The sequence below is a fragment of the Cricetulus griseus genome, chromosome 9, assembly GCF_003668045.3.
Source record: "Cricetulus griseus strain 17A/GY chromosome 9, alternate assembly CriGri-PICRH-1.0, whole genome shotgun sequence".
Classification (NCBI taxonomy): Eukaryota; Metazoa; Chordata; class Mammalia; order Rodentia; family Cricetidae; genus Cricetulus; species Cricetulus griseus.
Genome location: NC_048602.1, coordinates 25,434,290 through 25,459,093, shown reverse-complemented (window position 1 = coordinate 25,459,093; position 24,804 = coordinate 25,434,290). Strand labels below are relative to the sequence as shown.

Sequence of the window (24,804 nt, the reverse complement as noted above, 5' to 3'; positions counted from 1 at the left end):
AGTGCTCTGGTGTGTGTGTGTGTGTGTGTGTGTGTGTGTGTGTGTGTGTGTGTGTGTATTTGTGTATGTGTGTCTGTTTGATCATGCACACATGTACTGGAGTTGCACTTGGCTTCATATATGCAAAGCACATGCTTAATCACTGGGCCACAACCCCAGCTCTAGAATGTTTGCAAATGATTTATTTATTATGTTTACAGTGATCTGCCTACGTGTTTGCCTACAGGCTAGAAGAGGGCATAAGATCTCATTATAGATGTTTGTGAGTCACCATGTGGTTGCTGGGAATTGAACTCAGGACTTCTGGAAGAACAGTCACTGCTCTTAACCTCTGAGCCATTTCTCCAGCCCTAGAATGTTTGCAAATATTATAAAGAACTTAGAAGAGCAATGTGGAAGCATGGAGAAAAGGATGAAGTGGTCTGTATGTCATCTGGAGTTTCTTGTCGAACAGTATTTTGTATTATTTGGAAAATTCACACAATGCACACTCACTTCTCAGGTTTGTCTCCCACCCTCAAGAACCCTCCCCCCAAAGGAAACAAAAATTCCAAAAAACAAAGCAAGTCCAATTTGTGTTGTTCATATACTCACTGGAGAATAAAAAACATATCTGTTTTAATTCTGTGTGCCTGTATGGGTATATACAAGTTTAGGTGCCAAGGTGTTCGATGGCCCTGGAGCTGGAGTTATAGGTAGATTTGAATCTCCAAAGGTGGATGCGAGGAACCAGTCTACACAAGAAGAACTTTTAACCATCGAGCCATCTCCCCAACTCCCAAAAGAGTTGGTATAGTTTATTTAGTGGGACTGTACACCATGGCATACAGTGGACCACCTGCAAGGAGCAGTTCTCTCTCTCCACATGTGGGTACTAGAGACTAAACTCAGGTCAGGAGGCTTGGTGGTGGGCACCCTTTACCAGATGAGCCCTATGGCTAGTGAGAATTTTTTGAAAAAAAGTTTGAAAGTGGGCATCAATCACATGCCATGGCGTTGCCAGTGTTCGTTGTTGAACATATCAAGGAGCAATTAGCTGAGGAAACTCCTCTCCCTTGTAAAGCCTGAGGATATGCCCATGTATCTCTGGATTCACTAGGGACTTCTGGGCCTCCAATGATTCCTGAAGATTTCCTGCCATCTGTACACTGAACCATTTCATCACAGAGACCTAAAGAGAGAAATGATTTGTTTGCCCAACTCACCTGGGACCTGGGGCCCAAGGACTCCATCCATCTTTGAATAGAGCTGCTAGAACTGTTTGATAAGACTTTGTTTTAATGTTGCTCATTAAGAATGAACATATTCATGGGGCTGGAGAGATGGCTCAGAGGTTAAGAGCACCAGCTGCTCTTCCAGAGGTCCTGAGTTCAATTCCCAGCAACCACATGGTGGCTCACAGCCATCCGTTATGAGATCTGGTGCCCTCTTCTGGTGTGTAGACAGACATGGAAGCAGAATGTTGTATACATAATAAATAAATAAAATATTTAAAAAAAGAATCAACATATTCTTAATTCAGCAGGTGTACTGGGGTTCTCTAGTACCAGATGTGAGTATTTGTCCCCTCATACACACAGATTTATTAGAATGACTTACAGGCTGTGGTCCAGCTAGTCTAACACTGGATGTCTACCAATGGAAGGTCCAAGAATCAATTCGTTGCTCAGTTCACAAGGCTTGGTGTCCAGCCAGTTTCAGTACATCCCAGAATGTCTAGTGCCGGTGAAAAATGGACTAGCTAAGAATAGAGCAAGTTTCCTCCTCCCTTGTCATATATATAGGCTGCCAGTAGGAGTGGCCCAGATTAAAAGTAAATAGATCTCTCCACCTCAAAAGATTTAAGAAAATATTCTTCACAGATGTACCCAGCTGCTTGTTTTTGTTAAACAACAATAGCCATGACAGCAGGAAACACACATTTCAAACCAATTAGTTTATTTAATAATCTACACATTCTTTTGGATTTTGTCACACACGACCCTGTGTATAATTATCAGTGCAGTTTTTGGTAATTGTCTTTTTAAACTTAGGACCACTTTCAGCTTTTGTATTTTAGTGACTAAATGAACTAATTAAGAACTCCCTGGCCGGGCGTTGGTGGCACATGCCTTTAAACCTAGCACTCGGGAGGCAGAGGCAGCCACATCTCTGTGAATTCCAGACCAACCTGGTCTACAAGAGCAGGACAGCCTCCAAAGCCACAGAGAAACCCTGTCTCGAAAAAGCAAAACAAAAACAAAAACAAAAACAAAAAACCAAAACTCCCTGACAGTTTCACTCCTGCTTGCTGGGCAGTGTCCTGAGCTGTCCTTCAGGTGTGGGATGTCCTTACTTAGTCTGTAGAGTGCATCCCAAAGCTGAAAAGGCAGTGGTTTGAAAGGCACTAGGACTGCGATTTGGTCTGCTTCTTGAAGTTTATCCTGTGTGTTTTCTGATGCCCAACAAGGTGTGAACTCTGGGTGAAAGCCTTCCCACACTTGGTGCACACATACGGGCGCTCCCCTGTGTGAGTTCTCTGATGCCTGGTGAGGTGTGAGCTCTGGCGGAAGGCTTTCCCACAGTTCTGGCAATGGTAGGGTCTAGCCCCAGTATGAGTTCTCAGGTGCTGAGCGATGGCTGAACGGTCATTGAAGGCCCTCCCACACTCTGAACACTCAAATGGTCTCTCTCCACTGTGAATTCTATAGTGCTGGGTGAGGGAGGAGCTCTGAACAAAAGCTTTACCGCAGACAGTACACATGTAAGGCTTCTCTCCCGTGTGGATCTTTTTATGGACCGAGAAATACCTAGCATTCTGGAACAGTTTACCACATTCACTGCAGCGGCAAACTTGGCTCCCCTTGTGAATTTTTATAAAAAATATCTGCCGAGATTGCTGGCTGGTGGCTTTGTTGCAATTGTTGGCTTTCCTTGCAGTGGCCCCTTCGGGACCCCTGTGGGGACTGTATTTAATGGAAGTGTTCATTTCACTGCCTTTCCCTCTTTCCGAGGCCTTTGGGCGAATTTTTATATAGGGAGTGTGCTTTAAGGAAGTACTAATTTCCTCAACTCTCCCACTAGAGTTAGAACCCTTCTGGTTAGCTCTTCCATGTTTCAAGGAATTCCTCCTTCCCTGGACTTTACCACCCACACAGCCTTTCTGGAGAATTCTTACAGGTGAAGCCTGTGTCAAGGAACAGTTCCTGTCCCTGGATCTTCCTACCTCAGCCCCCATCAGGTGATTCGGTATAGATGAACCTTGTGCCATGGCATTGCTGCTTTCCCCACTTTTATCCCTTCTAGGAACTTTCTTGTGAATCTTTACATTTGCATCCAGTGTCGTGACATTGTTATTGTCCCTGACTTTACCCCTTTCAGAGCCAGTGGCTTTTTGGTTAATTTTTGCAGGTTCTAGAAGTATAATGGCATCTTTGCTGTCCCTAGCTTCACTCTGCTCAGAACCCTGTTCGTGGTTTTGTATAGAACCATGTACCCTGGAATTGCTGTCATCTCTGATTTGCCACCCGTCATAGTCCTTCTGCTTATTTCTTATGGGTGAGTCTCGTGGAATGGAAGTGTTTTTTTCCTTGGCTTTCCTCTTTCCAAAGCCCTTCTGGTTAATTTTCACATTCAAGTGCTTTCTAAAAAGAACTGCATCAACTGAGCGCTGGCTTGTGCGCAGCTTACTTTGCCCCTGAGATGTGGAGCTTTCAGAGAGGTCCACAGGGAGGCCTGTTTCCTGTACAGTTTCCACCTGACTTGATTTTATGGTATGGATTCCTTGGACCTCATCTTCTGAGATACATTCAGAGACAGTAAATTTGGTATCATTCCTTGAGAAATGTTTTGATTTTGGGACGCAAATTGGTTCTAGCACAGAACTGGAAGATTCCTGAGTTAACTCTTGTTTTCCCGATGTAGGCTTCCACCCTGAAAGGAACCAAACGATCGGTATACTGTCGTTAAAAGTGCCAGAATGACAACGAAACAAATTGTATTATAAAATGAGGTTACATCCTCTCCTCAAATAGTCATTCAGTGTACGGAATGACAGACACACTGTTTAGCAGCAAAACCAGGAATAATCGATTTGGTGACCAAGATATTGGGGTAAGAGCAAAGGGTGTTTCCCTTTCCCCACAGCCAAAACAAACCTCAGGCTGTCTCTGTGCACTCAAGGTTCCATACCCAAACAGGGTCACAGTTCTAGATAAAGATCCCTGACCGAATAAGAGACCCTCTCTATCCTTACAATGGGTAGAGCCAAAGTACGAGACCTGAGGGGATCCTTGGCTTCTCAATGTAGACATGATCTTACCCACAGAGACCAAGTTGCCCAAGGTCTCCAGCATCACATCACGATACTCAGTCTTCTGCATCCGACCTAGTAGCTGCCACTCATCCTGACTGAAGTCCACAGCCACATCATGGAAGGTCACTGGCTCCTGTAATGTCGTAAAAGTCTGGTGTTTATCAATGGGGGCAGAAGAAAGGACACTGGACATTATACCACATAGGGACTCCTCTGCTTTGGTGGTTTGCTCAGAGACAATGACTTCTCAAGCCCAAAGAGATCGACAGTGTACTTCTCTAAACAAAAGTCTGGGCCCCAAGCTGGTAGACAGAGCCCCTGATTGACAAAGACCTACAAGTGTAATAAGCAAGCCACGTCAATCATACTAGCATCTGTATCAAGGCTGCACCTTAAGGGCAGCATCTTACCAGAGGACCTTCTTCCTCTAGGACAGCCTTGTCCTCTAGGGTAAAACCCACAATGAAGATGTCTGCCTGTGAGACAGGTCTGACCTATGTGGAGTATTCACCTATGCTATTGCAGTTTTCATGAGCCCCTAAAGATTCTTAAAAAAAAAGAAGACTCTTCCACTGCACCAACTTGCCTTTTGCCCAGATGGAGAAAAGCCTACCATAGAAGGAATAGAATTCTAAGCAGAAGGTCTGGTATTAATCAATCAGTTTCTTTCCATTGCCACTCAGTAGCCTTATTTGAAGCCTGCTCTAAACTGCTCATTATATGAGAACCAACAATTTCAATGCCTGATGCAGGATAAACCACCAACAGGGCGAACAGCACTAACTATTGCCATATATACACCACATCATATAGCCGACAGGCTAATCTTGCTGTATGCACAGCGCCTTAGTTTGGTCCAGACAGATCTGAGATGTGCTGTTCCATTCCTAATTCCCCAGCTGAGTGTTTCTGAAGGACAAGGGCTCTCTCATTCTAACCGGGTACAATGTGGTTCATATAGGCTGCCTTAGTTGCTCTGCTTCTCATGTTCACCAGCTTTGGGCCACTTACTCCTGCCTTTTCCTTTCTCTATGGCCAGGTTGCAATGTCAGGAGGCAGGGTTGTTCTTCACACTTTGTTGCAGAACTCCACTAGGTCCAAAGAACTCAGAAGGTTAAAACTGCCTATCTTGTGTGAAGGCTCAGCAAGTTTCAGGGTAGAAGGGGGCATATTTGGGTTGGGCCCCTTATGACCAAAGGCACAAAAGGTAAGGATTTTGCTTACCTCAGGTGGTACAGTAACTGGTAAGGTGGCCATGTCCTTGTTTTTCTCTTTCAGTCGATCAGTGGCCTCCTTATGGCAAGCAGGCAGAGCTGGAGAAGATGACACAGGAAGGGATCAATGGTAGCCCTCAGGCAGGCAGAACTGCCAGGCTCTGCAATCCCTGAGCTGTGCATATCCAAGTCCCTTCACAGTCTATGCTGACCTCTTCACAAGGGGGAACCAATTCCTTTACCTGGAGGGGCCCAGACTGTCACCCTGCATGGACCACTGAGGGACTGGGGTTTCCAGGATTGAAACCTTTTGTCCCCTTCCCCCTCCAGCATCACTTTCAAGCCCTAGTTTCCGAGGCAATGGCTTCCTCATACTTTCTTCTTAGAGGGAAAGTTGGTTTCTAGTCTGCAAGCCCTTAACATGGGTGAGTGGTTCCCCTTCCCTTCCTTTCAGACACAGGGAAGAATCCATTCTTCGCCTTCTCAACTTCTATAAGCATTCTTAGCTCATGGCCTCTGGGCACATCCATCCTGCATCCTTTCTTTACCACTCTAGACATCACGGCTATCAGTGACAGAAACAGCATCCATACACTCTACCAGTACCCTGACCTTTCCACCACCTTAGTATTGTCACTTGTGTATTCAATAGTCATGTGACATCTTTTCTGAAGCACCACAGGCTCAGTGAACTTGAGTCGTGCCTCATAGCCCCTACAAAGAACTGGAAGGCTGGCTATGTGTCAGGGATCCCAAGAGAATGGAAAAAAACAAAAAACAAAGAACAAAACAAAGAAACAAAATAGAGCACTGCATCTGTGAGCTGCCACTGAAGCCCATGGAAGGTTTTCATTTGAGAGAACAGGCCTGGAGCCCCAGCCACTTCAGGTTTGCATTAGCTCTGACCTGCTAGTGTGTGGCAGACACAGATGTCTGTGGTCTGGAGTGGGACCAACCCTCCAGCACTCCACAATCCTCCATAAAGTCTTCCCAGAGATGTTTCTCACCCCACCCTTCCATGGCACTCACCACCTTCCTTAGACACCGAGGTTACATTCTCCACCAGGGCCACGGCTGCCTGGCAGTCCTCTGGGTGGTGTGATTCTACCCACACCCGCAACTTCTCAGGCAGCGCACTCAGGAACTGCTCAAGCACCAGCAACTCCAGCATCCAGTTCTTTGAATGTATACTGGGCTGCAGCCACTGGTGACACAGCTCCCGAAGCTGAGACACTGCTTGCTGGGGATCATCTGACTCTTCATACTGGAAATGGCGGAACTTCTGGTGAGCGACTTCACTGTCAGTCAAATGCGTGCCTGGTTGTTGAACTGACTTGAGGTCATCAGGGCGCAGGTCTTCTCCACTTTCACTATAGAGGGATTGAATAAGAGCATTCCGGGGACCAGCCACATCCTTGTTCAGTGTAAGGACCTCAACAACCTTGATCTTCATCAAGGGATTCTCATCAGGAAAGGACTTTATTCCGGTGTCAAGAGAAGGCCCAGAAGATCCTGTAAATGAAAACCAGAGCAAAAGCTTGGCAGGGTGGCACACGCCTATAATTGCTATACTTGAGTGCCAGGGGCAACAAGTGATCCCTGCAAGCAAGGGTCTAGCCAAGTCTACATATTCAATTCTAGGCCAATCAGATTGACAAAGACAGATTCATCTATAAAACAAAATAAAAACAGGGCTGGGTCTGTAGCTTAGTTGATAGAAAATTACCTAGCAGGGGCTGGAGAAATCACTGAGAGACTAAGACCACTGGCTGCTCTTCCCAATGTCCTGAGTTCAATTCCTAGCAAGCAAATTGTGGCTCACAACCATCCATAATGATATCTGGTGCTCTCTTCTGGCCTGAAGGGATACATGCAGACAGAACACTGTACACATAATAAAAAAAAATCTTTAAAAAAAAGGAAATTGGGCTGGAGAGATGGCTCTGGGGTTAAGAGCACCTCTGTTCTTCCAGAGGTTCTGAGTTCAATTCCCAGCAACTACATGGTGGCTCACAACCATCTGTAATGTGATCTGGTGCCCTCTTCTGGCATGAATTGTATAAATGACAAATAAATAAATAAAATTTAAAAACTATTATAAAAAATAAAAAAAATAGGGGGCTGGAGAGATGGCTCAGAGGTTAAGAGCGCCGACTGCTCTTCCAGAGGTCCTGAGTTCAATTCCCAGCAACCACATGGTGGCTCACAACCATCCATTATGAGATCTGGTGCCCTCTTCTGGTGTGCAGATATACACGGAAGCAGAATGTTGTATACATAATAAATAAATAAAATCTTAAAAAAAAATAAAAAAATAAAAAAAATAAAAAAAGGAAATTACCCAGCATTTGGGAAGTCCTGGGCTCTATTCCTCAGCAATGTGTTAAAACCAGGCAATGCAATGCACACCTTTAACCTCAGCATGATGGGGATATAGGTAGGAGGAAGTTCAAGGTCAAGCTTGGATACATAGCAAGGTGAGGCCAGCACGGAGTACTTGAAACCTAGTTCCACATACATGTTTAAAGGAACACAAATATTGTTTTACTCAGCATGTAAGGAGCTGGCTCATTCTTATATATACAAAGTCTTATAATTAAGTTACATGCATTTCCATCGATGCTAAAATACTCAATAAAATATTGGCCAACCGAATCCAAGAACATATCAGAAAAATCATCCACCATGATCAAGTAGGCTTCATCCCAGGGATGCAAGGATGGTTCAACATACGAAAATCCATCAATGTAATCCACTACATAAACAAACTGAAAAAGAAAAACCACATGATCATCTCACTAGATGCTGAAAAAGCCTTTGACAAAATCCAACATCCCTTCATGATAAAGATCTTGGAGAGAACAGGAATAACAGGAACATATCTAAACATGATAAATGCAATATACACCAAACCAACAGCCAACATCAAACTAAATGGAGAGAAACTCAAAGCGTTTCCTCTAAAATCAGGAACAAGACAAGGATGTCCACTCTCTGCATACCTCTTCAATATTGTACTTGAAGTTCTAGCTAGAGCAATAAGACAAGAAAAGGAGATCAAAGGGATACAAATTGGAAAGGAAGAAGTCAAACTTTCACTATTTGCAGACGACATGATAGTCTTCATTAGTGACCCAAAAAACTCTATCAGGGAACTCCTACGGCTGATAAACACCTTCAGCAAGGTAGCAGGATACAAAATTAACTCAAAAAAATCAGTAGCCCTACTATATACAGATGATAAATCCAATGAGAAAGAAATCAGGGAAACATCACCTTTCACAATATCCACAAGCAACATAAAATATCTTGGGGTAACACTAGCCAAAAAAGTGAAAGATCTGTACAATAAGAACTTTGAGACTTTAAAGAAAGAAATTAAAGAAGATACCAGAGAATGGAAAGATCTCCTATGCTCTTGGATAGGTAGAATTAACATAGTAAAAATGGCAATCCTGTCAAAAGCAATCTACAGATTCAACGCAATCCCCATCAAAATCCCAACACAGTTTTTCACAGACATTGAAAGAACAATACTCAACTTTATATGGAAAAATAAAAAGCCCAGGATAGCCAAAACAACTCTTTACAATAAAGGATCTTCTGGAGGCATCACCATCCCCGACTTCAAGCTCTACTATAGAGCCATAGTTCTGAAAACAGCTTGGTATTGGCACAAAAATAGACTGATAGACCAATGGAATCGAATTGAAAACCCTGATATCGACCCATGCACCTATGGATACCTTATTTTTGACAAAGGTGCTAAATCTATACAATGGAAAAAAGATAGCATCTTCAACAAATGGTGCTGGTACAATTGGATTCGGACATGCAGAAAATTGCAGATCGATCCATATCTGTCACCATGTACAAAACTTAAGTGCAAATGGATCAAAGATCTCAGCATAAATCCAGCCACACTGAATCTTCTAGAAGAGAAAGTGGGGACTACCCTTGAACAAATTGGCACAGGAGACCACTACCTGAACATTACGCCAGTAGCACAGACACTGAGGTCTGCAATTAATAAATGGGACCTCCTGAAACTGAGAAGCTTCTGCAAGGCAAAGGAAACAGTCAGTAGGATAAAACGACCACCCACAGAATGGGAAAAGATCTTCACCAATCCCACATCTGACAGAGGACTGATTTCCAAAATATATAAGGAGCTCAAGAAGCTAGCCACCAAAACACCAAACAATGAAATTAAAAAGTGGGGTGCAGAACTAAATAGGGAATTCTCAACAGAGGAATCTGAAATGGCTGAAAGACACTTAACAAAGTGCTCAAAATCATTGGCCATCAGAGAAATGCAACTCAAAACAACTCTGAGATACCATCTCACGCCTGTCAGAATGGCTAAAATAAAAAATACCAATGACAATCTATGCTGGAGAGGATGTGGAGAAAAAGGAACACTCCTCCATTGCTGGTGGGAGTGCGATCTTGTAAGACCACTCTGGAAATCAGTATGGCGGTTGCTCAGAAAAATGGGAATCAGCCTACCTCAAGATCCAGCCATTCCTCTCTTGGGTATATACCCAAATAGGGCATGTACTTACAACAAGGACATATGTTCAACCATGTTCATAGCAGCATTGTTTGTAATAGCCAGAACCTGGAAGCAACCTAGATGCCCCTCTACTGAAGAGTGGACTGAGAAAATGTGGTACATTTACACAATGGAGTACTACTCAGCAGAAAAAACCAATGGAATCTTGAAATTCGCAGGCAAATGGATGGAACTAGAGGAAACCATCCTGAGTGAGGTAACCCAGTCACAAAAAGACAAACATGGTATGTACTCACTGATATATGAATTTTAGACATAGAGCAAAGGATTACCAGCCTATAATCCTCTTCACCAAAGAAACTAGGAAACATGAAGGACTCTAAGGGATAAATGGTCCCCAGGAATGGAAGTGGCATGAACTCCCGAACTAATTGGGGGCATGAGGGGGGGGGGAAGGAGCTGCTACAATAAGAGCAAGAGAAGAGGAGAAGAGGAGAGAAAATGGAGGGGCAGAAACATTGAGTTGGGGGAAGAATAGAGGAAAGAGAGCAGGATGAGAGATACTATATCAGAGGGAGCCACTGTAGGCCCGAGAAGGGATCTGGAACCAGGGAGATCTCCAGAGATCTACAAGGATGACACGATCTGTCAATCCAGGCAACGGTGGAGAGGATAACCTAAAAACCCTCCCCCTAAAATGAGATTGATGACTTCTCTTTATGCCATCCTAGAGCCCTCATCCAGTGGCTGATGGAAACAGAGACAGACATCCACAGATATACAATGTGCTGAAATCGGGAATTTAGTTGAAGAGAGGGAGGAATGAAGAACGAAGGGGTCTGTTCTCCAACCAGGTTGGAGAAACCCACAGGAACAGTTAACCTGAACAAGGCAGAGCACATCGACCCCAGATGCTGTCCAGGAGGCCTGTACAAGACTGATCCAGACCCCTGAACATGGATGTCAATAAGGAGGCCTCTGCACTCCAGGGAGCCTCTGGTGGTGGATTAGTATTTTTCCCTGGTGCAAGAAGGGGCTTTGAGAGCCCATCCCACATGAAGCGTTACACTCTGGCCCTGGACACATGGGGAAGGGCCCAGGACCAGCATAGGAAGACTTGGTGGACTTTGCAGAGCCCCCGTTGAGGGCCCTACCCTGCCTGGGGAGTGGTGGGTGGATGGGGTGGGGGGGGCTGGGGGTGGGGGAGGAGGGGGGGTGAGGGGAGGAGAGGGAGAAGGGACTTGAAATAAGCTTGTTCCCTAACTAGAACTAAAAAAAAAAAAAAATGTCAACCCGAATCATTAGACAGCAGACTATTCTTATAGAAATGTTATTTTGAGAGGTATGCTTTAATATTACCCCAAACTTGCCAATTGAAGAGCTGACAGTTCCAATGACAGTATTCTAGAAGTGAGTAGGTATGTGGCTTCCATAAAGAATGGACTAAATAAAAATTAAAGATCTATGGTATAGCAAAAAAAAAAAAAAAAGTTACATGCATTTCAGAGTATCTGTATAGATTCCCTCCCTCTCCTCTACAGAGGTTTAACTTGTGATTTATTTTGTGCATCAGTTGTTTGTATTTTGTCTAAAAAGAAATAAAGTTCATGCGCTAATCTTTTCTTCTCCTTTCTGATTTTTTCTTCTTTGCTGGGAGCTAGCCTACACAAAATGAGTGCTCAATCAATGAGCTGTATCAAGGAGGACTCACTCTTTTTCTTTTTTTCTCTGAGGCAGGGCAGCCACCCAGGCTGGCTTGGAACTTCACGTAATAGAGAACTTTAAAAAATTTCAGATGATCTAGATGTGCAGTGGTGGCAGACACCTTTGATCCCAGCTCTTGGGAGGCAGAGAAAGGTGTGTCTCCGTGAGTTCAGGGCCAGCCTGGTCTACACAGAGTCCCAGGAGAGGCTCCAAAGCTATATACAGAGAACCCTGTCTGGAAAACCAAACCAAAGAAACAAACAAAAAAATGAAAATAAAAGATGTTCTACTTTCTACTTACCTCCCCTGCTCAACAATTCTAGGACTCCACCCTCATAACTGGTTTATGTGGTGCTGGGGTTTCAACCCAAGGCCTGCGTGTGTTGGGTAAAACTTTGCCAACTGAACTACATCTTCAGCCCTTCTTTTTGCTTTTTATTGAGGACAAGTGGTCACTAAATTGCCCAGACTGGCCTCGAACCTGTGATTCTGCCTCAGCTCCCCAAGTAGCTGGGATTCTAGGACTATAACAACAGGCCTGGCTATTTGTTTCCTGCTTTGAAAAAAGTTTTTTTTGTTTTTTTGTTTTTTTTTTTTTGGTTTCAAAGGATGCCTCATCACCCCTCCCCCAAATTTTTGCTCCAATGCTGTGGTCAGTGGTTTTACAAATGTATCTCAGACTTTCTAGTTACCCTAGATTCTAGTGTGGATGCCAGATAATGATACCCACTTAAGAGAATCAGGATCTACGAGACAGACAGACAGCTGGTATGCAAAGGTCCCAGAGAACATGAAAGATGCGAGAAAATGTGTCCTTGAACAGAAATCAACAAACCATGCAAACACACTACTGAACTAGTCTCTAGCCAAATACATGGGTGAGGGGAGGAGAGGGAGAAGGGACTTGAAATAAGCTTGTTCCCTAACTAGAACTAAAAAAAAAAAAAAATGTCAACATGGCCATTCTAGATTCTGGCGTCTCGAACAAATCAGTAAGACTCTGAACCTCAGAGGTCTTTGTAATATTTTGTGTCTCAAAGTTTCCCTTTACTGCCTCAAAGCTTGGACTCATACTAAAATACTCTTTGAAGATATACCCTTGTTTCTTGAGATTTCTTCAGATACTTATTCACTCTTTAGTACCTTAGTAAGCTCCAAGCAACGCAGCCATACTGCTAAAAAATTGCAATGGATAGGATTCTGGTAATGATTATTGTTCTCATTCATATCATTCAATAATTATGTTAGAATACAGAATAAGAGAAGTTAGAAACTGCTTTCCTACAGTTATAAATTTGTGTTATTCAAATTTTATTCAGGGTTTGCGTATTCATGACCTTTGACATTTCCTTTTTCTTAACCACTGTAATCCTTTCTAGTGAGTGTTTCATTCTCAGATAATGTAGGGGTTTTTAATCTGATGATTTTCCCACAGAAGACATCCACATAGTCTTTGCCCATATGAGTTCTCTGATACAGAACAGGACGAGGACTCCTACTGAAGGTTCCTACATTGTCATGTTTACAGGGATGCCCATCAGTAACCTCTATAATACTCAGTGGCTTCCCAATAGCGATTACATTCTTAAGACTAACCCTGGCACAGCTTCGAAGACAAATAAGACAGCCACACAAGGCACAGTTTCTACACCATGTACATCCTCATGATTTCAGAGTTCTCAGACGCCAGTATTTGGTATGAGAAAATTTCCAAAAACAAAATTATTATTTTTTTTTCTGGTGTGTGTGTGGGTTCTCGTTTGAGTTTTCTGAAGAGAAGACTAACTTAGGTCAGAAGCTGTTCCGGCTCCAATCATATTTCTGAGATTTCTTGCCTTAGAGTGAGTTCGCAGAGGCCAAAAGATTCACAAAAAGACTCTCATCTATGTCTTTATAGATTGGTATAGAGTTTTTGCCTTCTAATAGTTAAGGAGGTCAAGGTGAGATGAAATTGGGCTTTCTCATGCTAAGGACAGTTACTGCATAATGTGTTTTTGAACATCCCCACACAATACAAAGACCCCAGAGCACAAACACATGAAAGTTGAGAGACTATGTGTTTTGGACAAAAATTAACCCACCATGCATACACACCACTGTACCAGTCGACAGCCAAAATACATGTTCATTCTAGATGCTTGACTCCGAAACAAACATATACGGCTTTGGCCCCTCAGATTTTGCATATATGAAATTCCTTCATTTTCTACATATTTACTCTAACGTTTCATGTAAATATTTCTTTCATTCTCCCCATATGTTTGTTCTAGCAATATGGACCTCCTTTTAGGCATACAAAGAGTTAAATATAGCAGTATTTGCCTCTTTCTCAAACAAAAGAGAAAACATTTATTTAATGTAAAATCAAATATTTATAAGCTTGTTTACTGTATGAAAGTGTTGCCACAATCATATTCATCAGGTTCACTTCCTGCTTTGTATTTTTTTTTTCCTTTTTGGCTTTTGAGACAGGGTTTGTCTGTGTGACAGTGTTGGCTGCCCTGGAATTTGATTTGTAGACCAGACTGGCCTCAAATTCAGATATCTATCTGCCTCTGCCTTCCAAGTGCTGTGATTAAAGGCGTATGACAACAAAGCCCGCCTCCGGCTTCATTTCTTAAGTTGATAATATTAAATTTGGGGCCAGACACATGGCTCAGCAGTTAACATCAATGGTTGCTTTTTCAGGACCTGGGTTCCATTTCCAGCACACATATGATGGCTCAAAACCATCTGTACCTGCAGTCCCAGGGAATCAGATGTCCTCTTCTCGTCTATATGCGAATTGCATGACTACAGTGCACAAATACATGCACAGGCAAAATATACACACACATAAAAGAAAAATTAAAAACAAAAAAACATTTTCCAGGCTCTCCTATGATTAAGAGTTATTCATTTCCTAGTGTCTTTCTCTTTCTTTCCTTCCTTCCTTCTTCTTCTTTTTTTTTTTTTTTTTTTTTTTTGGTTTTTTGAGACAGGGCTTCTCTGTGTAGCTTTGGAGCCTATCCTGGCACTCTGGAGACCAGGCTGGCCTCGAACTCAGTGATCTGCCTGCCTCTGCCTCCCTAGTGCTGGGATTAAAGGCATGCACCACCAACATCTGGCTGATGATTTTTTTTTTTTTTTTTTTTTTTTTAGTTTCTTCCTTTATTTCTTGACAGGTTCCTACTATATTACCTTGGTAGCCTAGAATTCACAGACATCAGATTTCTTCTGCCTCCCAAGTGATTTGACTAAAGTTATGTGCCACCATGCCTGGCCAATAATCTCTTTTAAGCATTGCCTTTTTAATGATTAAGAGTAGTTGACTTTCAAGTGTTCCATCTGAGGGTCTTACATGTAGCTGTGCTTTTCTGAATGGCCAAAGAAGGACAACTGAATATATGAGTCCAAACTGTTTTATGAGAGGGGGGTTGAGACACAGTATATCTAGCTTACCCTTGGCTGTCCTGGAACTCACTCTGTGGACCAGGTTGGCATTGAAATCACAGAGATACACCTGCTTCTTCCTCCTGAGTGTGCACCATCAACACCCAGCAAGGACAACCTAATTTATTGTCCCAAGCCTTCACAGATCTTATTCAATTGAAAGCTTTCTTGAGGATGAATGACATTTGTCTTAGGATTTATCCTTTTCTGCATATTACTTCAACAACCACATTTCATGATATCATTGTAGCTATGGTGAAAACTGAGTTGTGAAAAAGAATCCCAACTTTTGGTTGAAACTCAGTTCTGTGCATCAATAAGATGCACAGCACACTAGTCATGGGAGACTAGTGGAGATGTATTATCTCATTTAATAGTAATATATGACATGCTAAGATCTCATACTTTTATTTGCTACATGGACTATTTGAGGTTCAAACAAGTGCATTAGGTTAGCTTAGCAAACCTCCTTGGGTGTATCTAAGGTTCCTTTTCATTTATAAGTTATTGACAGAACATGTAGAGACATATGGCATACTTTAAAAAGAACTTTCAAGGGGCTGGAGAGATGACTCAGAGGTTAAGAGCACCGACTGCTCTTCCAGAGGTCCTGAGTTCAATTCCCAGAAACCACATGGTGGCTCCCAACCATCTGCTATGAGATCTGGTGCCCTCTTCTGGTGTGCAGATAGACATGGAAGCAGAATGTTGTATTCATAATAAATAAATAAATAAAATCTTTAAAAAAAAAAGAACTTTCAAGGTGAATGCTATCAGGCAGCTCTTTAGATGATCAGTGTAAAGTTCTACTCAACATTATGTCATCATGGAAAAAGAAAACCAAGGTTCAACTTCTTAAAATTGTTTGTACCTTTAATATACATTAATTACAAAAGTTCATACAATGTTTTTCTTGCAGTGCAAGGCTGGGGATGTAGCCCAGTAGCTTAGAATATACAAGGCCCTGGGATCAGGCTCCAGGACCACAAAAAGAATGCAGAGTACAAACAGCCACAGGAAAGCCCTTCAGGGCCTTCTTCACCCATAAGAATTCTCAGCAGCTTTGTTTGTCCAGTTTAGCTAATTACTTACCTGGATCCACTGAGTCTACCTTTGAGTCAAACACACTCCTAAATTCTCCCTAAACCTGCTGCTACTCTCCCAGCAGGCATTGTTTCACCCCTAGATGCTACTGAAGCCCCTTTCCATCTCCATCTCTGTCCCACCACTGCTCTTTATGGACAAACCAACCAGAGTGAGCTATGATAAGCCAAGTTATAATAAAGCTCAACAATGAAAGTCAAACTCCCCTTACAGCTAATATGGACAGTCAACTTAACCTGCAAATTTTTTGTTTTTTGGTTACCTACTCCTAATATAGGGTCCAGAGGAGGGGTGCACTAAGTCAGAGACTCCAGTCCCTTTGTGTTCCAGCTAATAGTCATCACGAAAGATGGCACCAGATGGAGACTTGATAGGTGAATAGTGCCAGATGCTGTGGCTCTGATGCTACTTGCACCACAGCATAAAAAAAAGACAAGCATCCAGTAGCATACAGTGGGCTTTAGAGCCAACACATAAATAAAACAGTTGAAGATAGCAAAGACAGTGAATACAACCCTGTCACTTATGAAGATTAACACAAAAATATAACCTCATAGCAAGGCATTTCTTAAATCTACTGTTACCACTAACTATTGGAAGGAGAAAACCACTCTGACCACCTGGGAGGATTCTAGAAGGGAAACAGGAAGCATTATGGATGCTCATTCATTTCTAGCACTAGATGGAAATTTAGTCATTCAGATGAATGTTGATGTGAAACAAAGCAGCATCTAAGATCATGCTCACCAAAACCTGGCAATTTTCCTATTAAGTGAGGCCAGATAACCACTCTTTCTTTCAGAATCATGTTTGTATATGATGATGCAACTATGTCACTGTACAGAGCAAAGAAAAGCATTAACATAGGGCTGAAGAGATGGCCTGGTGGTTGTAGTGGTTTGAAGGAGACTGATAACCATGGACTCATGGGTTTGAATACTTGGTCCCAGTTGGTGGAACTGTTTGGCAACGAGTAGAAGTTGTGGACTTGTCAGAAGAGGTGAGTCACTGGGAGTGTTCCAAAAGCTCATGCCAGTCCCAGTAGCTATCACTCTGCCTCCTGCTTCTGGATCAGATGTAAGTTCTCAGATATTGCTGTAGCACCTTGCCTGCCTGCCTGCCTGCCTGCCTGCCTGTAGCCATGTTACCCACTATGATGGTAATGGCTAACCCTCTGAAGCTGTTAGCAAGCTCCAAATTACACGGAGTTTCTGGGTTTGGAGTTGCTGTGCTTGGTTTTGAACTTGCTTGGATACATATTTTCATACTTTTCTGCTTTTGGAATGGTAATATATATTCTCTGCCATTTATGTGTTGGAAGTATGTAACTAGCCTTTTGCATTTAAAGGGGGTTACAGTTGAAAGAATTTGAACTTCTTTAATTTAAAATTTTATTCATTATTAACTACGGTGAGTGTACGTGCATGTGTGAGTTCAGTGCCCTCAGAGCACAGAAGAATGGGTCAGATCCCCTGGGATGGAGTCATCCACTATGTGGGTGCTGCGGATTGAACCTAGGTCCTCTGCAAGAACAGCCAATGTTCTAACCACTGAGCCATCAATCCAGACCCCAAGACTTTGAAAGAATATGGGGAGCTTTTTACTTGGACTGAATGCATTTTGTATTATGATACTACCATGGGGTTTTGGGGGGCAAGTAGATTGGGGTGATTTGAAGGAGAATGGCTCCTATGGGCTAATATATCTGAATGCTTGGTTCCCAGATGGTGGAACTGTTTGAAAAGGACTCAATATGATCTTGATAGAGTTGTGTCAATGGGGTGGGTTATAAGATTTCAAAAGCCCACATCATTCCCAGGTATCAGGAGCTGTGTCTTGCTTCCTGATTGTGGATCAGGATGTAAGCTCCCACTACTGCTCCAGTGCCATGCCTGCCTACCCACTGGTGTGCTCCTCACCATGATGGTCACAGACTCACCCTCAGAAACTGTGAGCAAGCCCTCAATTAAATGCTTTCTCTCATCTTCACAGCAGCAGAAAAGTAATTCAAACACCAATGTTAGAAAATGTAGCAGGATGACAGATTCATCTCAACAACTGTGCAAGAGAGGATTAACCAGCACAAGTAACAGCAACAATGTGAGTCTAATCCAATTTAATGTAAAGTCTAACAGGATATTCTCAACTAACTCAGGCAAGCTGATACTTATCTAGAGGACTAGAAGACCAAAGACATCCTAAGTTGTTTTTTTTTTTTTTTTTTTTTTTTTTTTTTAATTACAGGGGAATGAAAATATACCAAGATACAATTAAATATAGAGCATTATGGCATGCACCCAGAGAGGAAAAGCACAAAAGATCAAAGCATCTGTACCTTGACATAGCAATTTATTTTATGGAAAGAAGGTGTTTCCAACAAATAGAAGAATTAGTATATGCCCACCACATACAAAGTGAACATAGTTAATAACAAAAAACAAAGTTAAAATACTTGAATTCACACAAGTATTCAGATAATATGCTTATGTGGTTAAAAACAATAATAACAACAAAACATAGAAAAGAAATCAAAACAGGTGCCAGTGTAGTAGCACATATTTGTAATCCCAGAACTTTTAAGCTAGAGGGATGACTAGAAATTTATTTATGTAGTAGGTTGTAGGCCAGATTGGGTTGCATAAGACCTTATCTCAAAACAAAACAGAAAATAAAAAACAGTAACAAAATTCCAGACCCAAACACCACTATGACTACCTCACACAAACCCCAATTATTATAAACCCCACTGCAATTAAGGACTGAGACTGGGGATGTTAATTCAGTGATAGCATGTCTGTTTGCACTGCTGATTGTGTGAAATGCCCTGGGCTTATCAGCAGCACCAAGGAAAAATGACTGCAGATTGAAAGTAACATACAGTAATTACAACATGCTATCTGAGTTCTCATAATCTCTACCACATAGAAGACATTAGTCTCAGAGTCATCAGTAGGCCCATCCCTTTTGTGAACTCCCTCTCGCCTGGATCTCACCTGGAAAGGTCTCTTGAGGACTTTCTCTCTCCACTGGCCAGAAGTCTTCTACTTCTTCTAACTGAGATATCACATTTGGCTTGGAAAAGTGATGTTCTGCTCAAGGGAAAGAGACAGGGCTTGGGGAGTCTGCTCAGAGAAAATGCTGTCCTGCTGCAGCACTATAGCCCTTCCTTCCCCCACGCTGTGACAAGAGGACGTCAGGCCTTGGGCAGTGACAACTACACAGCCCTTCCTTTTGTTGATTTCTTTGGTTCCCTTGACAGCTGAGGAACCATGAAGTGAAAAGGGAGATTGTTCAATTGGGGGACACTCTGGGCAAGTTTTTCCTTCTTTGCAAAAATGTGACAGCTGATAAAGAACTGTCAGGAATATCTACTTTTCTTGTTTCTGCCTAAACATAGACAGGAACCTTGGAGCCACAGCTATGCAATAACTAGAAAGGGCAGAAAACTTCCTAAGAACAAAAAGAAATCACCATCTTTAATGATACCCCTGAGTTGCTGGACATAGACATCCCATATGCTGGGAGTGCCAAAAACAACCACAGGCAACTGTCACTGCAGTTGTGAATACCTGTTATAGGCTCTAGCCAGTATTCAGAGGCTCTGATGTATGGAGTGGCCAAAGCTTCCCAAGTTATACTGAAAAAGTGCCTTTTCTTTTCTCCCAAGCTCTCCACTGCCATAACATTTCTGTTATGTTATGGTCTGTCCAGTCTAAGCCCAAGACAAACGGCTCAGAGGCATCACACACTAGGAGTTAAAACAAAGGAAGGTGAGGAGGAAGGAGGCAGAGTCAAGAAGACGGGCCCCAAAATTCCATTCTTCCTCCTCCTCCTCTGGAGTGATGGAATTCCATGTGTGTATCACCCACCCAAGGCGCAAGCATTTCTATTAATGTGGAGGCTGCCTTACCTACTGAAATCACGTTATTGTAGTTCTCCAGCATGATTTCCTTGTAGAGGCATTTCTGTTCGTGGTCCAGCTGTGCCCACTCTTCCTCGGTAAATGTAAGTGACACGTCTTCAAACTCCATAGGTTCCTAAAACCCACAGGATGTTGTTGTTGTTCAGCCAGGGATCTTCCTTTTCCACGGGGACAGAAAAATGGGAAGCCTACCACAACGAGCCAGCAACATTCTGACTGTCTCATCTCATATTGCTCCTACTCTAATCAAGAGGACACCCGTGACCTCTACTCTGTGAAAACCCGTTCATTTCTCATTAACCAGGGGACAGGACTGCTGGTTCCCATCTACACCACTGTTCCTGTTAATGAATTGTCACCTCCTCAAAGTAGTTGCTGAAAACTAAACACGAGGAGCCTCCTCTCCTCTTAGACTTGGCAGTTTCTGCCCACGGTTCAGTGGGTAATGATGCTGCCAAGCCTGGGTTTGGTATTTCAGGCTCCGCATTTTGTAAGGAGGAGCGATTGGGAAAGCTGTCCTGTCCTCACAGGGGTGCTCACCCTCACACAGTGCTCACCCTCACACACACAGTGCTCACCCTCACACACACAGTGCTCACCCTCACACACACAGTGCTCACCCTCACACACACAGTGCTCACCCTCACACAGTGCTCTCTCTCACACAGTGCTCACCCTCACACACAGTGCTCTCTCTGACACACTTGCTCACCCTCACAGTGCTCACACACACAGTGCTCACCCTCACAGTGCTCACACACACAGTGCTCACCCTCACACGAACTCAATGCACCCCAAGAGCCTGCACCCGGCCTGGGGAGCCCGCACTTGACACCCGGGTCCCCGTCCCCGTCTCCGTCCCCCGGGGACATCGAGGCCTCCCCTCCGCGCAGACTGCGCTCGCCCGCGGCCTCGGGAGCTCCCGGCAGCCTCTACTCACGCGGGGCCGGCCCGGGGCGGCCGTGGAGCTCATGCTGCCCTCGGTGCTGTCCCGGGAGGGGCCCGCGCTGCCGAGGTGAGGACGGAAGCGGGAGGGCGGGGCCGAGGAGGGGCCGGAAGCTCGCCCCGCCCCGCCCTCCCGGCTCCCGCGCGCTCGCTCTGCGCGCCCACGAGTCGGCTCCCGGGGCCGCGGGGCCCGCGCTTCCGACGCCGCCGTCCGCCCCGCGCCTGCGCGTCGCACGCGCTCCGGGCCCCGGGGCGGCAACGGGAGACGCCGCGAGCAGGGAGCGGCCCCGACGGCGTCGACGCGGCCCCGCGAGCGCACGGGACGCGCTCGGCCCGCGAACCGCCGCAGCGCCAGGCCCGGGACTACAACTCCCAGACGCCCCCGCGCGCGCGCGCGCGCGCCGTCCGTCCGTCGGTCCGTGCGTCCAGAGAAGCGCGCGGCCGTCACCCGGGAACGGGGAGGAGACGTCTGACGGCGTCGGCTGAGCCGCTGAGCCCGGCTCCTCTGTCTGCGGGGACCCGAACCCCTAACGCGGGGCCACGCGGGCACAACCGGAAGTGGGGACGGCAAGGGGTGGACAGGAAGTGCTGTTGTGTGGCCGGGTGGGAAGCGCTGGAAGCAGGGGCCGGACGGTTCCTTCTGTGCACACAGTGCAGAGGGAGGAGATTGGAGGTGGTGTGTGTGCGCGCGTAGGGAGTTGTGGGCGGGAGATGGAAGACAAACTCATCTACCAGCCTGTGGAGGAGGAGGAGGAGGAGAACAGGATGCAATCCCGTGGAGGGTTCACCCACTCTAGCAGAGAGGAAGAAAGGACTAAACCCTACCTGCAGAAAGTCAGCAGGCATTGCATTTCAAAGTCTGCCTAAATTCCTATGAGAAGACACGTGTTTGCACCCAGAGTTTTGCATTGTGCGGGGCTGCATGGTCTCGCACCATTACTTAGGGTGGGATGTGTAGCGACTTGGGGGACTTGAAGTGTGTGGTGGGCCACACTAAAATGCCCACTCTAGTTTTCCCCAGCAGAGGGGACATGGGTGATCAGAGGCGTGTGAGCAAGAGAACTAAAGTTTCCCTCAATCCCAGAGAGACTCAGGGTCCACGCAGGGTCTGAGGGACATGCACTGTGGATTGTACCCTACACATAAGGAGGGTGTGGGTCCTGGTAATGCCAGTGACCTGTGATTAGGTTTGGTTTTTGTGGCCGCCTGCCCGTCCTTCCCGGGAGGGGGAACCTGAAGTCAGCCCCTGACATAATCTGGGATGTTTTTAACTTCCTTAATAGCCCAGATTGACAAAGACCTCTATTGTATTCCTTATACTGTTTGTCTTCTATTTCTAGGGTCTCTTTGTATTCTGTTCCGATTGATGTCATTTTTTACCTGGGGTCCAGACATTCTGATATTCTTTTCATGCCTAGAGCCCACTGACCTATCCTCCCGCACCCAGGATTTGTGTATTCCTTTGAGGTTTCTAAATAGGGTCTTAACAGCACTGCATGTATCTGTGGTTATGTTGCTTATTCTTATATTTTCTGGTTGTGAGCCTAGCCTTGGACAGCTGAGCTATCCTCCAGCCCATGGTTCTTATTTATATGGCCAATGTAGACTGACTATAATTGTTATTAATTTTTACTGAAATTAATTTTTATGTATTAGTATTGACTCAGAGATCATGCTATGTTTATTCTGATGGTATTTCCTTGGAATTTCTTTCTTCCTTCTTTGTTTCTCTCTTTCTCCTTCCTTTCTCTTTTCTTTCATCCATTTATTCATTCTGGGTTTTATATATCCTAGCCTCTCCTTGGACTTTGTAACACCAATTTAATTCCTTCATCTGCTGGAATTAAAGTAGTGCACCACCATACCCAGCCCTGTGAAAAATTTCAAAATCTGTGACACTAAACCAGGCATAGTAAGAACCAAAGCTTCATAAATTGGGCTGGAGAGATGGCTCAGAGGTTAAGAGCACCGACTGCTCTTCCAGAGGTCCTGAGTTCAATTCCCAGCAACCACATGGTGGCTCACAACCATCCGTTATGCGATCTGGTGCCCTCTTCTGGTGTGCAGATATCATGGAAGCAGAATGTTGTATACATAATAAATAAATAAAATCTTTAAAAAATCATAAATTATCATTCACAGGTGTATGCACAAAACTGCAATAAATTAAACGATGTTGGGGTATTCTTTAACAGTAGAATCATGAAAGTAAAATGGGAAGTTAATTTGTTGGGACATGCAGAGGACCTCTTCCCATATTTGAAGATAACTTTTGAGATGCCTGTGTAAAATTAAATAGATGAAAATGCTCCTGTTCTAGAATTAGAAGCCAGTGTGTGTCACTTCTTCCCATCATCACAAGACTCAACAATATTTCATATATTAATGCAATGGGGCTTTGGAGAGGCTTGGCATCTTGGGCATTGTTTTGTCCTTTTCCCTAAGACTGCGAGGGAAGGAGGGAAATAATCTACTCTTCCCCTACACAGGAATGATTTGAATTGGATTCAAACTCAAGGAGAAAAGGCCACACATATTACTAGTTCAGATTTTTTTGTTGTTGTCTTTTGTTTATTTGGTTTTTTGAGATGGGGTTTTTTGGTGGCTTTCGAGGCTGTCCTGGAACTAGCTCTTGTAGACCAGGCTGGTCTTGAACTCACAGAGATCCGCCTGCCTCTGCCTCCCGAGTGTTGGCATTTAAGGCATCCTTAAACCAACAAATAGAGCAACCAACAGAAGCTAGTGGAGGCATGGACTTTGTTCTCTCCTGATGCCTCAGTGTGGTGCATAGACCTTCCAAATCCTTGATTTCAACCAGTGATACTGATTTTATACTTATGGCATCCAAAATACAAGAAAAAATTTTTATTAAGGTTTATCTCCTATTTTAAGATACCAAGTTTGTAGTAATGGAGTTAAAGCAGCCATAGAAATGCAGAAGAAGTACATTCAGTCCTTGGTGGAAACTGTAATGTAATTGGGAGCTGATTTAAGAACAACCAATATATGAGGCTGACCACATCAGTGGTTAGAGCACTGGCTGCTCTTGAAGTTGACCCAGATTCAGTTCCTAACACCCACATTGTGGCTCACACTTGTTTGTAACTCCAGTTCAAGGGGACCAGATAATGTCTTTTTGGTCCTCTTGGGGAGCCAGGAATTTAAGTGTGTAAAACACCCATATGCATGAACAAAAAGAGCAACCAATGTGAAGTCAGCCTAAGGGAAAGATAGAAAGATAGAAATCTAGCTGAACTGCTAGATCATACCGATGCTATAGCTGTATTGGTGATGCTATAGCTGTATTGGTGATGCTATAGCTGTATTGGTGATGCTATAGCTGTATTGGTGATGCTATAGCTGTATTGGCGATGCTATAGCTGTATTGGCGATGCTATAGCTGTATTGGCGATGCTATAGCTGTATTGGCGATGCTATAGCTGTATTGGCGATGCTATAGCTGTATTGGCGATGCTATAGCTGTATTGGCGATGCTATAGCTGTATTGGCGATGCTATAGCTGTATTGGCGATGCTATAGCTGTATTGGTGATGCTATAGCTGTATTGGCGATGCTATAGCTGTATTGGTGATGCTATAGCTGTATTGGTGATGCTATAGCTGTATTGGTGATGCTATAGCTGTATTGGTGATGCTATAGCTGTATTGGTGAT

At 44.0% G+C, this 24,804-nt stretch overlaps 1 protein-coding gene across 4 annotated transcripts; it reads right to left on the bottom strand.

Annotated features, from left to right (window-relative positions):
• Positions 1-1,917: 1,917 nt before the first annotated feature.
• On the bottom strand, positions 1,918-21,271 carry LOC100768170 (neurotrophin receptor-interacting factor 1). 4 transcript variants are annotated; one of them, XM_027431194.2, is made up of 7 exons: positions 21,127-21,271; positions 20,175-20,301; positions 19,258-19,353; positions 6,538-7,020; positions 5,519-5,607; positions 4,301-4,427; positions 1,918-3,912 (listed from the first exon to the last, which is right to left on the bottom strand). In XM_027431194.2, exons 1-7 carry the CDS (start codon positions 21,157-21,159, stop codon positions 2,387-2,389), a joined length of 2,481 nt encoding a protein of 826 aa, XP_027286995.1. In that variant the 5' UTR covers positions 21,160-21,271; the 3' UTR covers positions 1,918-2,386. The 4 variants fall into 4 exon arrangements, with proteins under 4 accessions (XP_027286995.1, XP_035305419.1, XP_027286996.1 ...); XM_035449528.1 differs by having other exon boundaries at positions 20,175-20,340; positions 21,127-21,216; XM_027431195.2 differs by lacking the exon at positions 21,127-21,271 and adding an exon at positions 20,959-21,110.
• Between the last annotated feature and the right edge of the window lie 3,533 nt (positions 21,272-24,804).

Coding starts and splice junctions, on each gene's coding strand:
- LOC100768170 (XM_027431194.2), bottom strand. CDS start 21,159: ATGAGCTCCACGGCCGCCCCGGGCCGGCCCCGC. Junction 20,302..21,126: donor CCGCCCCGGGCCGGCCCCGC/GTGAGTAGAGGC, acceptor TGTGGGTTTTAG/GAACCTATGGAGTTTGAAGA. Junction 19,354..20,174: donor CAATAACGTGATTTCAGTAG/GTAAGGCAGCCT, acceptor TCCCTTGAGCAG/AACATCACTTTTCCAAGCCA.